A 10,990-nucleotide genomic window follows, 5' to 3' on the forward strand; every position below is an offset into this window, starting at 1 on the left:
TGCTCTAGCCCGTTTGGCACTGAATTGAAAAAATAACTCAGTCCGATATTTTCATACTGGGTATCATATAATAGTACAAACTAGGTTGTGATCAAGTTCGTCAGCGACATCTTAGCCAAGGACAGTCAAGAAAAGCCTTGATTGCGATACAAAAACAGATACTTTTCAATCTAAAGGAAGATTGATCAAGTTATCAGAAACAAACTCCCCTAATCCAAGTCGAACTGGATTCAAAGTTCGGAGCTATGGAGAAGGCGTGAGTCCACGAAAGGCTTTCAGTGAATCAGTCTCACCTCTCTCATGTTGAAAACCCTAGAGGGAATCCTGGATGATCATAGTGAGGTGGAACTTCTTCAAATGTCTACACACCTACTTCAAAGGCATATCCACAGAAATCGATCTTCACGATCTTACCATATTTGTTCGGAATAAGTGAGGCAGCGTCTGATGAGTTGCCTCTGTCCAGGACGAAACCGTTAGTCTTTCTTTTAATTACCATAGTTAACTGGTTGTGTCCGGATAGCTGAGTGGTTAGAGCACAAGGCTGTCGTACGGAAGATCGCGGTTCAAATCTCGCTGGCGGCAGTGGGATTTGTATCGTGATTTGACGTCGGATACCAGTCGACTTAGCTGTGAATGAGTACCTGAGTCAAATCAGGGTAATAATCTCGGGCGAGCGCAATGCTGACCACATTGCCTCCTACAGTCTACTGTAGTGTACCGTTACGGTCTTGAATGAAGTGCTCTAACACACTTCAAGGCCCTGATCCAATATGGATTGTTGTGCCAACGATTATTATTATTATTTAACTATATTTAACTATATATGGTTGGTACACAACAAGTAAATTCAGTTACCGTCTTAGATATTGAGGGATCATTCAAACAACGTGAATACCGTAGGTTATAATCAGAATAGGACTTTTTTTTTTGGGGTTAGGGTAGGTGAATGCATTTACGCATGCAGTGTTGGACTCCCGATTCGGTACGTCGTCGGACTACCAACTAAACACCTCCCGATCGTCAGAGAGCTAGCCTGGAACCGTTTGTCACATTACTTCGGGCCAGCCCCCGAACTCTCCCGCCTTGCGGAGCCTTCAAATCAGGGAATTCCTTTCACCAATGGGAGGGGAAAGGAGGAAGGGAACTGTCAGTTCAAGGAGCCCCCTGCCATCCGGCTCCTCCACCGGTCGAGTTCTATCTTCTTAGCAACGAGAAGGGCCCGAACGTAATGGGCAACACCGTTCCAGCTGTCAGCAGTCCTCAGCATCTCTTCCACAATGTTGTCTGGAGAGAGATCCCCTGTGTTTAAATAGAGCTGCTGACGAACCCCATCCCACCTTCCACAAGAAAAAAAAGTGTGGTGGGCATCGTCCACAACTCCATTGCAAAACACACCATCCGGAGAACGCGACTTTCCAATCTTGTGCAGGTAAGACTGAAAACTTCCATGCCCATTTAAAAATTGGGTAAGGAAATAGTGAGTCTCACCATGCTTCCGATTCAGCCACGCACCTAAGTTGCCGATGAGCCGCGCAGTCCATCTGCCTCTAGTTTCATTTTGCCAAGAGAGCTGCCACTCGTCTAGAGTGTGTTGCCGTTCTTCCCGTTCTTCGCGAGCAACTACCTCCCTTGCGCTTGTATATGGCCTGACGCTCCCTAGCAAGAAGAGCAACGGGGATAACTCCCGCGATCACCATCACGGCCGGTTCAGAGACTGTGCGGTACGCAGACGCCACCCGTAAAGCTCCCCGTCTCTGTACTTGCGCGAGGCGTCTACGATATACCTCCTTGTTAAGAGCGCCAGCCCATACCTCTGCGCCGTAGAGTAGGGCAGACTGCGTTGAGCTCATCAGGAGACGTCGCCTACTAGACGTAGAACCCCCAATGTTTGCCATTAGCCTACTTAACGCCGAAACTCCAGCCGCGGCCTTGTTCGCTGCTGCTTGCATTTGTTCAGAAAAGCTCATTTTTGAGTCAAGAGTCAACCCGAGGTACTCTACCGCTGATATTGACTCGATTATCGACTCGCCGAACGATATGGGGCGCAGGGTCGGAATTCTCTTTTTAGTCAGGATGACTACCTCGGTTTTTTCCAGTGCAAGGTTGAAATCATGAGTAGTCATCCATCCGTTTACCAGTCGCATCAATATGCCGAGTCTGCTTTGCGCCTGTTCGACAGTGCGTCCAATAACAAGCGCTGCGACATCATCTGCGTAGCCGACCAGGCACGACTCTTCTGGCAAGTCGAGTTTAAGCAGACTGTCATAGGTAGCGTTCCAGAGGTCCGGCCCTAGGATGGACCCCTGTGCTACCCCCGACGTGACCTCCATCCACCTTTGACCCTCTAGTGTTTCATAGAGCAGGGAGCGGTTGCTCAGATAGGCCCTCAAAATCCGTAAGAGATAGTTCGGCACGTTGAAGGTATTGTCTAGTGTGCCTAGAATGTCTTTCCATCTTACGGAATTGAAGGCGTTTCTGACGTCAAGCGTTACGAGGAGCACCACCCGTCGAGTTCGGCGGCTATGTGCCTCTGCTCGTCGAACGGCGTCCGCGATCTGCATGACAGCATCAATTGTCGATCTCCCTGCCCTAAAACCAAACTGCCGGGGAGATAAATCTCCGGCAGCGCGTATCGCTTCAGCGAGTCTACTTCTGATGAGCTTTTCGAGCACTTTCCCAGCAGTATCAAGCATACATAGTGGGCGGTATGAAGATGGCAGTTCGGGATCGCCTTTCCCTTTAGGGATCAGCGCAAGCCTCGCAACTTTCCAACGAGCAGGGAAAATGCCTTCTTTCAGGCAATCGTTGAATGCGCCGAGCAGTAGGTCTGGTCGATGTTGGAATACCAGTTTGTACACCTCTACTGGAATACCATTGGGTCCTGGCGCCTTCTTGTTTTTCATAGAGAGGACTGCCTGTTCCAACTCTTTTACAAAGAAAAGTGGACAGTCCTCTACGCTCTCCGCGCCGACGTCACCATCCCATACGGGGTGTGCCGTCACAATGCGGTCCATCTGCTCGGCCTTAAGTGAACAGGGTTTCCGCAGAGCCCCGATTTTTCTGGTTACAAGTTTGTAACCGAGTCCCCACGGATCCCCATTCACCTCGTCGATCAGATCTTGCCAGCAGCGAGCTTTGCTCTTGTTTATTGCGCTGCGGAGTCTCCTTTTGGCTGATTTGTACTCCATCATTATGGTACATGCCTCCTCCCGGTCGCCTAGACGTTGTGTTAAGCGGCGGAGCCTGTGACACTCCTTCCGGACCTCTGCGATTTCCACTGTCCACCAATACATGGAAGGTTTGCCGCGCCTCGATGTCTTCCTGGGCATGGAGGCTCCGCAGACCGTCGTTATCAGGTTCATAACTGAATTTACGACAGTGTCAGCCGCGGCGCCACCGCCCCCAGGAGTACCCTTCAGCGTGGCCCCACCTGTTCCCAGAGTTTCGACAAACTTCCCGGTGTTCACTTTCGCGACGTTCCATACACAGAAAGATCGCTGGGGTGGCGCACACCGAGAGTTTGTGTCCACCACTTGGAAAGCAATGTATTGGTGGTCACTTGCCGAAAAGTCTTCCAGAAGTCACCCGTCCACCAGCGACACCAGTGATTCCGATGCGAAGGTTACATCTGGAATGCTTCTTTCGCAGCCCGGGCGCCGGAACGTTGGGGTGGATCCGGTGTTTAGAACTACCAGTCGTGTTCTCGCCGCCATTTCCAGAATTCGTTTCCCTCTGGAATCTGTGTGAGGCATGCCCCATTCAAGTGCCCTAGCATTGAAGTCACCCCCGACCAGGATCCGCCCATCCGTGCTTAAGATAGCGTCCTCCAAAACCTCCAGCCTGCGACGAAAGTCCGGCATCGTCTCATTCGGCGTAAGATAGACACTAAAAAACGTTATCTCCGAACACCGAATCCAGACAAAGCCGTCCCCTCGGCCTTGGGCAAGAACCCCCAGGAGGGTGCCGTCCCGAACCCAGATGGCAGCGGTACCTGATATGTCTGGGTGCCATGAAACTGGGCCCTTGTTTCGGTACTGCTCACTGATAAGTACTAAATCAGCTTTGGTCTCCGCAGCGAACTGCGCTAGCAACTCGTGAGTGGTTGCACTCCGGTGCATATTGATTTGTATGATGCGAATCATGTTGACCGTATCCTAGCTCTTTCCAGTTCTGCTCTGAAAACTGGACACCGCCCCGATCCCGCAGTGTGCGCAATGCTCTCATCAGTCGCGCCACGGTCCCTGCATAGAATGCAGCTTTCCTTTTCATTGCAGCTGTTCGCTTTATGGCCTGCCTGACCGCATTTACGGCATGTTGCCCTTCTGTCAGGTCCCCGACAGTTTGCAGATGTGTGCCCATAATCCAAACATCTGTAACATTTGGTTGGGGCGGCCCGAATTCGTATCCTACACACTACCCAACCAATTCTTAGTTTCCCGCTGTTTAGAAGCTTCCTCGCGTATTGCTCGGCAACTTCCACCACAGCGAGTTTTTGGCCTCGGGAGTTTGCGGAGGTGATACCAATCCGGACATTGGTTACCTCCGGACATTCGTGTTTGATGGCCTCTTCTACCTCGTTCTTTTCCGTGAGACAGTCAAGGTCTCGGATTTCTAAAGCACACTTGGGTTCCAGGCTAGAAACCAAAGCTTTGTCTCCTAGAAGCCCCTTGACTGCTTCACAGAACGTGACTTTATTTATAGTCTTCGGGCCTAGTTCGGCTAAGACTCCACCACCCTTCGTTTTACGTATGGAAGACACCTCCGCTCCGTTGTCTTCGGGTTTGATTTTGTAACGGATTTCGCTGAGGATTTCCGCAAAAGTCTTGCCTTCCGTCGGCTTAATAAGCAAAGCTAGCGATCTAGTCCTCCTTCGTCTCCCCACCTTTTCTTTTGGCACTCCGTCCTTCGTGTTCGCCTTAGTTTTAGGCAGAGGTTTTTCTGATGGCGCGACGTGTTGTTGTCTTTTCATCCTTTTCGCCTTCTTCTTTTCAGCCCTGGAGAGCACCTGAGTGAAGTCTCCTTCAGATGTCCCTTCCTCCTTTCGTTTTTTGCCAAGTTCGCTCTGCAATGGGCTGTCAGCGATCCGTTTGGTACTCGTGGTGTTCTCCTCGGGAAGCGCGGTTGTTTCTGCTTCCTGCGGATTTTGTCCTACTTTCCATGTTCGCCTATAATATGAAATCCTATCCAGGAGCTCTTCTTTTCACCCCCTTACCGACGTTTCTCTGAAGGAACGTCGAAGATCGCATGTGCTTCACAACTGCCGTTCATTTTTTAATAAGTCTTTTTTTCTTCCGCTTGCGCCAGAGTAATCGAGAGTCCTCCCACTCGGCTTAATTCGAAACCATTTTATTAGTTTCGGCCGTTTCCACTGTGCCTCTTTCTCCAATTACAGCACTGTGCGGTATGGTCTGGGTTCCTATCTGTGTTGCAGGTGCCGCATCACTTTCCTAGTATTTCTCTCCGTCTGCGCTTCCCGATGTCTCGTCGGGTATTTCAGCCCTTGTTGCCTCCTTCGCTGGGCGCTGGGGCGAACGGCGCATTTTCGTGCTGCGAATAAACGCAGCCAGCTCACTCTCCATTTCCACTATCTCCTCGTTTTACTTTCTCGAGGCTACTACCTAGTACGCAAGTATTATGCCAGCTAGGGGGTCAGAACTACTTGCTCGGGCACCTCGGGGACGCCACTCCCCGTATCGTAAACGACCCATGAAGGAACGTTGACGATCCCTGAGGGAATAGAGTAGGACTGGAAGAGTGTCTTATGCATTGGATAGTATTCATACTAAGAACCAAGCTAATACAATTTAATGCGAAAGTAATCGTTTGACAATAGGTATAAGTAGCTCCCGGAGTGGGGCTATTTCTTTGTTAAATTGGGGTCTAAATATGGAGCTGAGCCTTCTATGCCTGCAAGAGGATCATTATAAAGAAATGTGATATTGTTTGGATGTGGTTTGGTGTGGTTCGTTCCATCCTAATATATGGTTCTATTGTGTAGTGGCCGGGGCTAAGCAAAGAATACATCAGAATCAAGTTTAATAAGATTTAAACTTATTAACTACCACTGGGGCTCTGTTGTGCAGTCCACTTCTTGTTCTTACTCGAGAAGTGGACTTCGGCTCTAGAATTGTTTTGTTTTTTTTAGGTCTTGCATCGGCGGAGGGCACAAAGAATCAAAGGGGAAGTAGGCAGAGGCAACTATAACGTTTCTCCTCTTACCATTAACCTGGTATTGTAAGTTGACGACAACAAGAGAATTGTCTCAGCATGGTTGCTTCTAACAATTGTGACATCAGAACGCAGATCTTCGAGATCGGGGATCTTTCATCGAAGAAGATCCTAGTCCCCCTGGCTGATCCAATACCATAGATTCTGTTGAAACGAACCCATGGCTCTTGAGCCAGAAATATATAAGGACGGTCCTGCAACTTTGTCAGCTTTGCCGCCAGTAGATAGGAAGAAGCTTTGGCATGCTGGAGGTTGATTTGACTAACTCTTATGTTTGTAGCCATAAGTGCAGTCTAATATGAAAGCCGCCGCTAACTGAAAAGTGTGCTGCGTTCAGTGTGGATCTCACCGGGGTTACCAGCTTGCTCTCACCTTCCATCGAAAGTTCCGCTTCCTTGCGCCCGATTTCTCTGGATATCATTACACTTGATGGTGTAGCAACTTCCATGTCCACATTCCCAAGAAACTTCGCCTTCTTTGTCAGTGCCTTTCGTTGTCGTCGGGTAGGAGGTTCACGGAGTCCGGGCTGCAGGGATCTATTTTCACATACCGGCGTTAGACTAGGTGCGTCCACATTACCAGTTTCCCTTTCTTCCGTTTTTCCGGGTACAGGCGGAGGAGAGAGTTCTGACAGGCAAGCCTGTAGCCCCTTCTACTTTGCGGTTGGAGTTTCTTTCTGCCGAGCCTTCCTCCCCTGTATTTTAGAAGAGTTAGGTAACAGTGTCACCGACCGGCCGACCGTAGTCAGATTGCCAGTTCTTCTTATTAAGGGAACTGCTGTACTATCCTTTTTGGCTGACCGCGTCGTAGACACCGGGTGTAGGTTTTCCACTGAAATGGGGAGCCTGTCTTCCACAGATTTCTCCGTGTGGGAACATGAATTAGGTGAGGCCTCCAAAATCCGTGCCTCGGCCACGACCTGATTTCTCAGAGTCGCTGGTGGATTCAAAGTCTACTACTTGGAGAGTTACAATCCTTTGTTACCATCTTCATGTGTTTTTGGACACTCTTAGTGTAGTAGTAGACTACCACAAGCTCCCCCACCACGACAAGGTGGTGTCCATGGGGGAGCAGGCATCAGATAATAGGATAGTCCCTTTCAAGCACAAATGTGGGATTTACAGTTTCTGTTATGTTCCATACCGTCTTACGCATGTTCCATACCATCTCACACATATTCTATACCGTCATACACCGTTTCGAGTATCGATTCCTGTTCACTTCGTATATTTTACATCATTCCCATTATCGACATCCATGCACAACATGTACAATTCACGAATAATCTTGAAATTCTATTAGCAAAATATAAACAATTAACTGGAGTCTTTTTTTGCACTCAATAAAGTTAATGATTCTTCAACCTGATGTTTCCTTCACGAAATTGAGTACTTTTCCTTGTTCCATAACATATCCAATTGATCTTCTATTGCCAAAGGAATCCATAGTCGCCTGGGGAATCGTAATTTGTTGCTAAGAAGTTCATTGAGCTTTATTCAGTCGGTTTTCCTAGGATTCCATCTTTTAATTAGTCTGCTCGCCTACGATAATTAAACTAAATTCTAAGCAACAGTGTTTTGACAGTAAGACTTCCTCTAACACCCGCTAGTCTCTAATAAACTTGTACGATTACTTCATTTCTTCTTGGCCTACGGTCATGAGACCAGCTAAAGTGATAAAATCATACAGCTTAGCTCATCTAGGATTGCATTTGCTACTGCCCCAAACAAATATGCTTCGCATCACAACCTATTAAGAGTTCAAGACCATTTGATTCTGTATACGCTATCAGATCCCTTAGTCCCTTAAAGGCGGCGCCTGACTGACATTTGACACGTAAGGGGGATAAATTGTTCAAGAACCCGACCCATTTTTCCGGGCCTAGAAGCATGCAACCTCGTGTCGAGGGGATCCTTTAGTGGAGCTGCAATTAGGTGAGGGAGATCTGCACCAGTTTTCCCACTTCCGTGGTTTTTAGGATAGCTCGACCTTCGCGATTAACTATAGTCAAGCCACTTTCCACATTCATTTCAAATGTTTACTTCTTTCTATAGTAAAGTCCTATTGCTGCAATCATCGTATTATTGCGGCACTCATTTATACCCATTTGAAATTTATTTTCATATCGTTAACATCATTTCTACTTCCAGAGGGTATTGATAAACGCGTCATGGGTTGAGGGTGAAGATACTTCTGTGGAGCCTTAAGCCCGCCATCAACGGACAGTTTTGCCTGTCAGTTACGTCTGAATACTCTGCATTTGCCCTGCGGCCGCAATGTGGATGGGATGCAATTGTCAGTCTGGCGACCGTTAATCGAATGAAATATCTCAATCGTTAATGAACATTTTGAATAAATACTGACACACAAAAATATCTCGAATTCTCGTCTCAACTCCTTCCACATCCAGAGTAGAACTAATTATGTTGCGGGTTGTCGGTACGTGGATGGTGCATTCAATTCAACTGGTAGGCGGTTGCCACACAAACTTCTATCTCTGGTTTGCCGATTGGGTTTATGATAAGCGAGCGTTTTATCACCGTTTCCTCGATACCCACTTCACAATAAGTAATTAATTCAATGAAATTATTCTAAATATGAAATCTGCTGTGGTTAATTGAGTAATGACACAAACCTAAAATCACTACTACATTTCACCACTCTTATCCATACAACTTTTTAGTTCTTTGGTGACAGCTGCCGGCGGTGCTTGCCTGAGGTTTGTCAACAGTTTCCGCGCGCTTCCTCCGTTTTTGGCTACCCGGCTCGGCGCTGAAAGTATTCGACGTGCAAAAGGATCGACCCGCTAACATGACGAATTCAACGGAAATTTCTGCAACGCAACAACACAAGTCACTAGGAATTGCGTCCAGGAGTAAAAATCCGATAGAAGAGGCTTTCCCCGAGTATGCCAAGTACAAAAAGGATGACTTCGAGGTGTCCCTGTATTGTAAACACAAAGCTGACATGGACCCAAAGGTGATCAAATTTGCTTTTAAATTGGCCGAGGCGAACGTGGGACCTTACTATAAAACGTGTAAGTTGGGCTGGCAGCCGAAGATCAAACAGAACGAGTTGAACAAGAATTGGGCTCGGTACCTGGTCGCTGTGGACACTAAGAAGAAGCAACCCGTTGCCTATGCGATGTTCAGATTCGACTTGGATTATGGGAGCAGCGTTTTATACTGGTAAGTATTTTGGAGATTCAGGAGAGAAATGTGGCTTGGTAGGCACACTTGGACGCGGTAAAAAGCTTTAAACTAATCTATTTCTTATCATAGCTTCTTTGCCGTGAAAAGCATGTGTTCCCACATTGCGTTCGTTCGAATTTCACGCTGTTACTTTCTTGGACAGTTGCCTGTAACTAAACTCTTTCTTTCAGCTATGAAATGCACGTCGAGAAGTCATCACAACGCAAAGGACTAGGCAGATTCATGATGACTGCTTTGGAAAACTGCGCACGCCACTTCGGACTGGAGAAGATCGTGCTCACAGTATTGAAAAACAACCCCGAGGGGACGGCGTTTTTCACTAGCTTAGGATACACAGAAGACGAAACCTCCCCCGACAAGGCCGATGAGGAAGATTACGAGATTCTAGCCAAAAAACTAACATAACACGGTTTCCCCTTAGACTAATATTTTACTCGAAATAATAGAAAACAATTTACAAATTTAACATGTTCGCTTTTAGTATCGTTTCTTAAGTTCCTCCATGAAGTTGGCGACGCGAATGTCTTTTCCGCTCAATCCGCCGACGTCGTGAGTGGACATGGTCACTTGCACCTTGTTGTACACGTTGAACCATTCCGGGTGGTGGTCCATTTTCTCGGCCAGTAACGCGACCGATGTCATGAACCCAAATGCTTGGTTGAAGTCCTTAAATAGGAATTCCTTGTAGATTGCATCGCGACCCTCCACCATGGACCAGCCTGCGCTAAGCAGAGGCTGCAGCTGCTCGGCGCGTTCTTGCTCGGTGAGTTTTGGCTGAAATGAAAGTCAGAACAGGTTACTCGAGGTCAGGCGATAAGAAAAATTATTGCTGCAAGAGCGAGGCCAAGGGCAATTCAGTATTTCGCACTGTAATGGATGTTTTCCAGAAGCCGAAACAATCGCGGCACTCAACAAGTGGTTCAGCAACAAACAGTTGGGACGTGATTTGCAGAAATCAATAATCGCACTCACCATCTTCTTGCGCTGAAGTGTTACTATCCCCGTACCCAAGTGACGTGTTGCGTGCAATCTTGCTCGGTTGTCTGTCGCAATCTGGCTCCAGAGATGTTTCTTTTCGCTCCCCGCTCCATGGGCAGCAGCGACTTCACGACTATGAGAAGAAAAAGTTCTTGCGCCGTGTGAATGTGTGAGTGTTAACGTGGTTGATTGATACTGGGGAAAAGTTGGGTTCAGTAATGCAACCTTCGGAATCATGGCTATACATTTTGTAGGATTGGCCACTGATATCTTTAAAAAGTTCATGCTGGTAGCAGGGATCATCACTGTTTTGTGTACCACTAATTGTTGCCCAGTTAACCTACTATTAAAAACTAAATCTGACAGCTGACTCTAACGGCGATCACAATGGTTGTGCTATTGTGAATGGGCGGATCTGTACGTGACGCACTTCCGTTCTGCTAACATTATCAATTATTTTTGAGGTTTTATGAAAAACGAAACGGTATTAAAATCGGTTCAATTTATGTCCGTCACACGCACTTTTCTCAGAAATGGTTGTACCCAGTGTGTGAACAAATATTCAAGCA

The 10,990-nt window shown here is 47.4% G+C and overlaps 2 protein-coding genes across 2 annotated transcripts; one reads left to right on the top strand and one right to left on the bottom strand.

Moving 5' to 3' along the window:
- The first annotated feature begins 8,931 nt into the window (after positions 1 to 8,931).
- On the top strand, positions 8,932 to 9,909 carry LOC119652627 (N-alpha-acetyltransferase 40). The gene is made up of 2 exons (XM_038056874.1): positions 8,932 to 9,419; positions 9,614 to 9,909. Exons 1-2 carry the CDS (start codon positions 9,043 to 9,045, stop codon positions 9,846 to 9,848), a joined length of 612 nt encoding a protein of 203 aa, XP_037912802.1. The 5' UTR covers positions 8,932 to 9,042; the 3' UTR covers positions 9,849 to 9,909.
- On the bottom strand, positions 9,854 to 10,773 carry LOC119652628 (putative pterin-4-alpha-carbinolamine dehydratase). The gene is made up of 2 exons (XM_038056875.1): positions 10,416 to 10,773; positions 9,854 to 10,217 (listed from the first exon to the last, which is right to left on the bottom strand). Exons 1-2 carry the CDS (start codon positions 10,722 to 10,724, stop codon positions 9,921 to 9,923), a joined length of 606 nt encoding a protein of 201 aa, XP_037912803.1. The 5' UTR covers positions 10,725 to 10,773; the 3' UTR covers positions 9,854 to 9,920.
- Positions 10,774 to 10,990: the final 217 nt, after the last annotated feature.

Source organism: Hermetia illucens, chromosome 3 (assembly GCF_905115235.1).
Source record: "Hermetia illucens chromosome 3, iHerIll2.2.curated.20191125, whole genome shotgun sequence".
Taxonomy (NCBI): domain Eukaryota; kingdom Metazoa; phylum Arthropoda; class Insecta; order Diptera; family Stratiomyidae; genus Hermetia; species Hermetia illucens.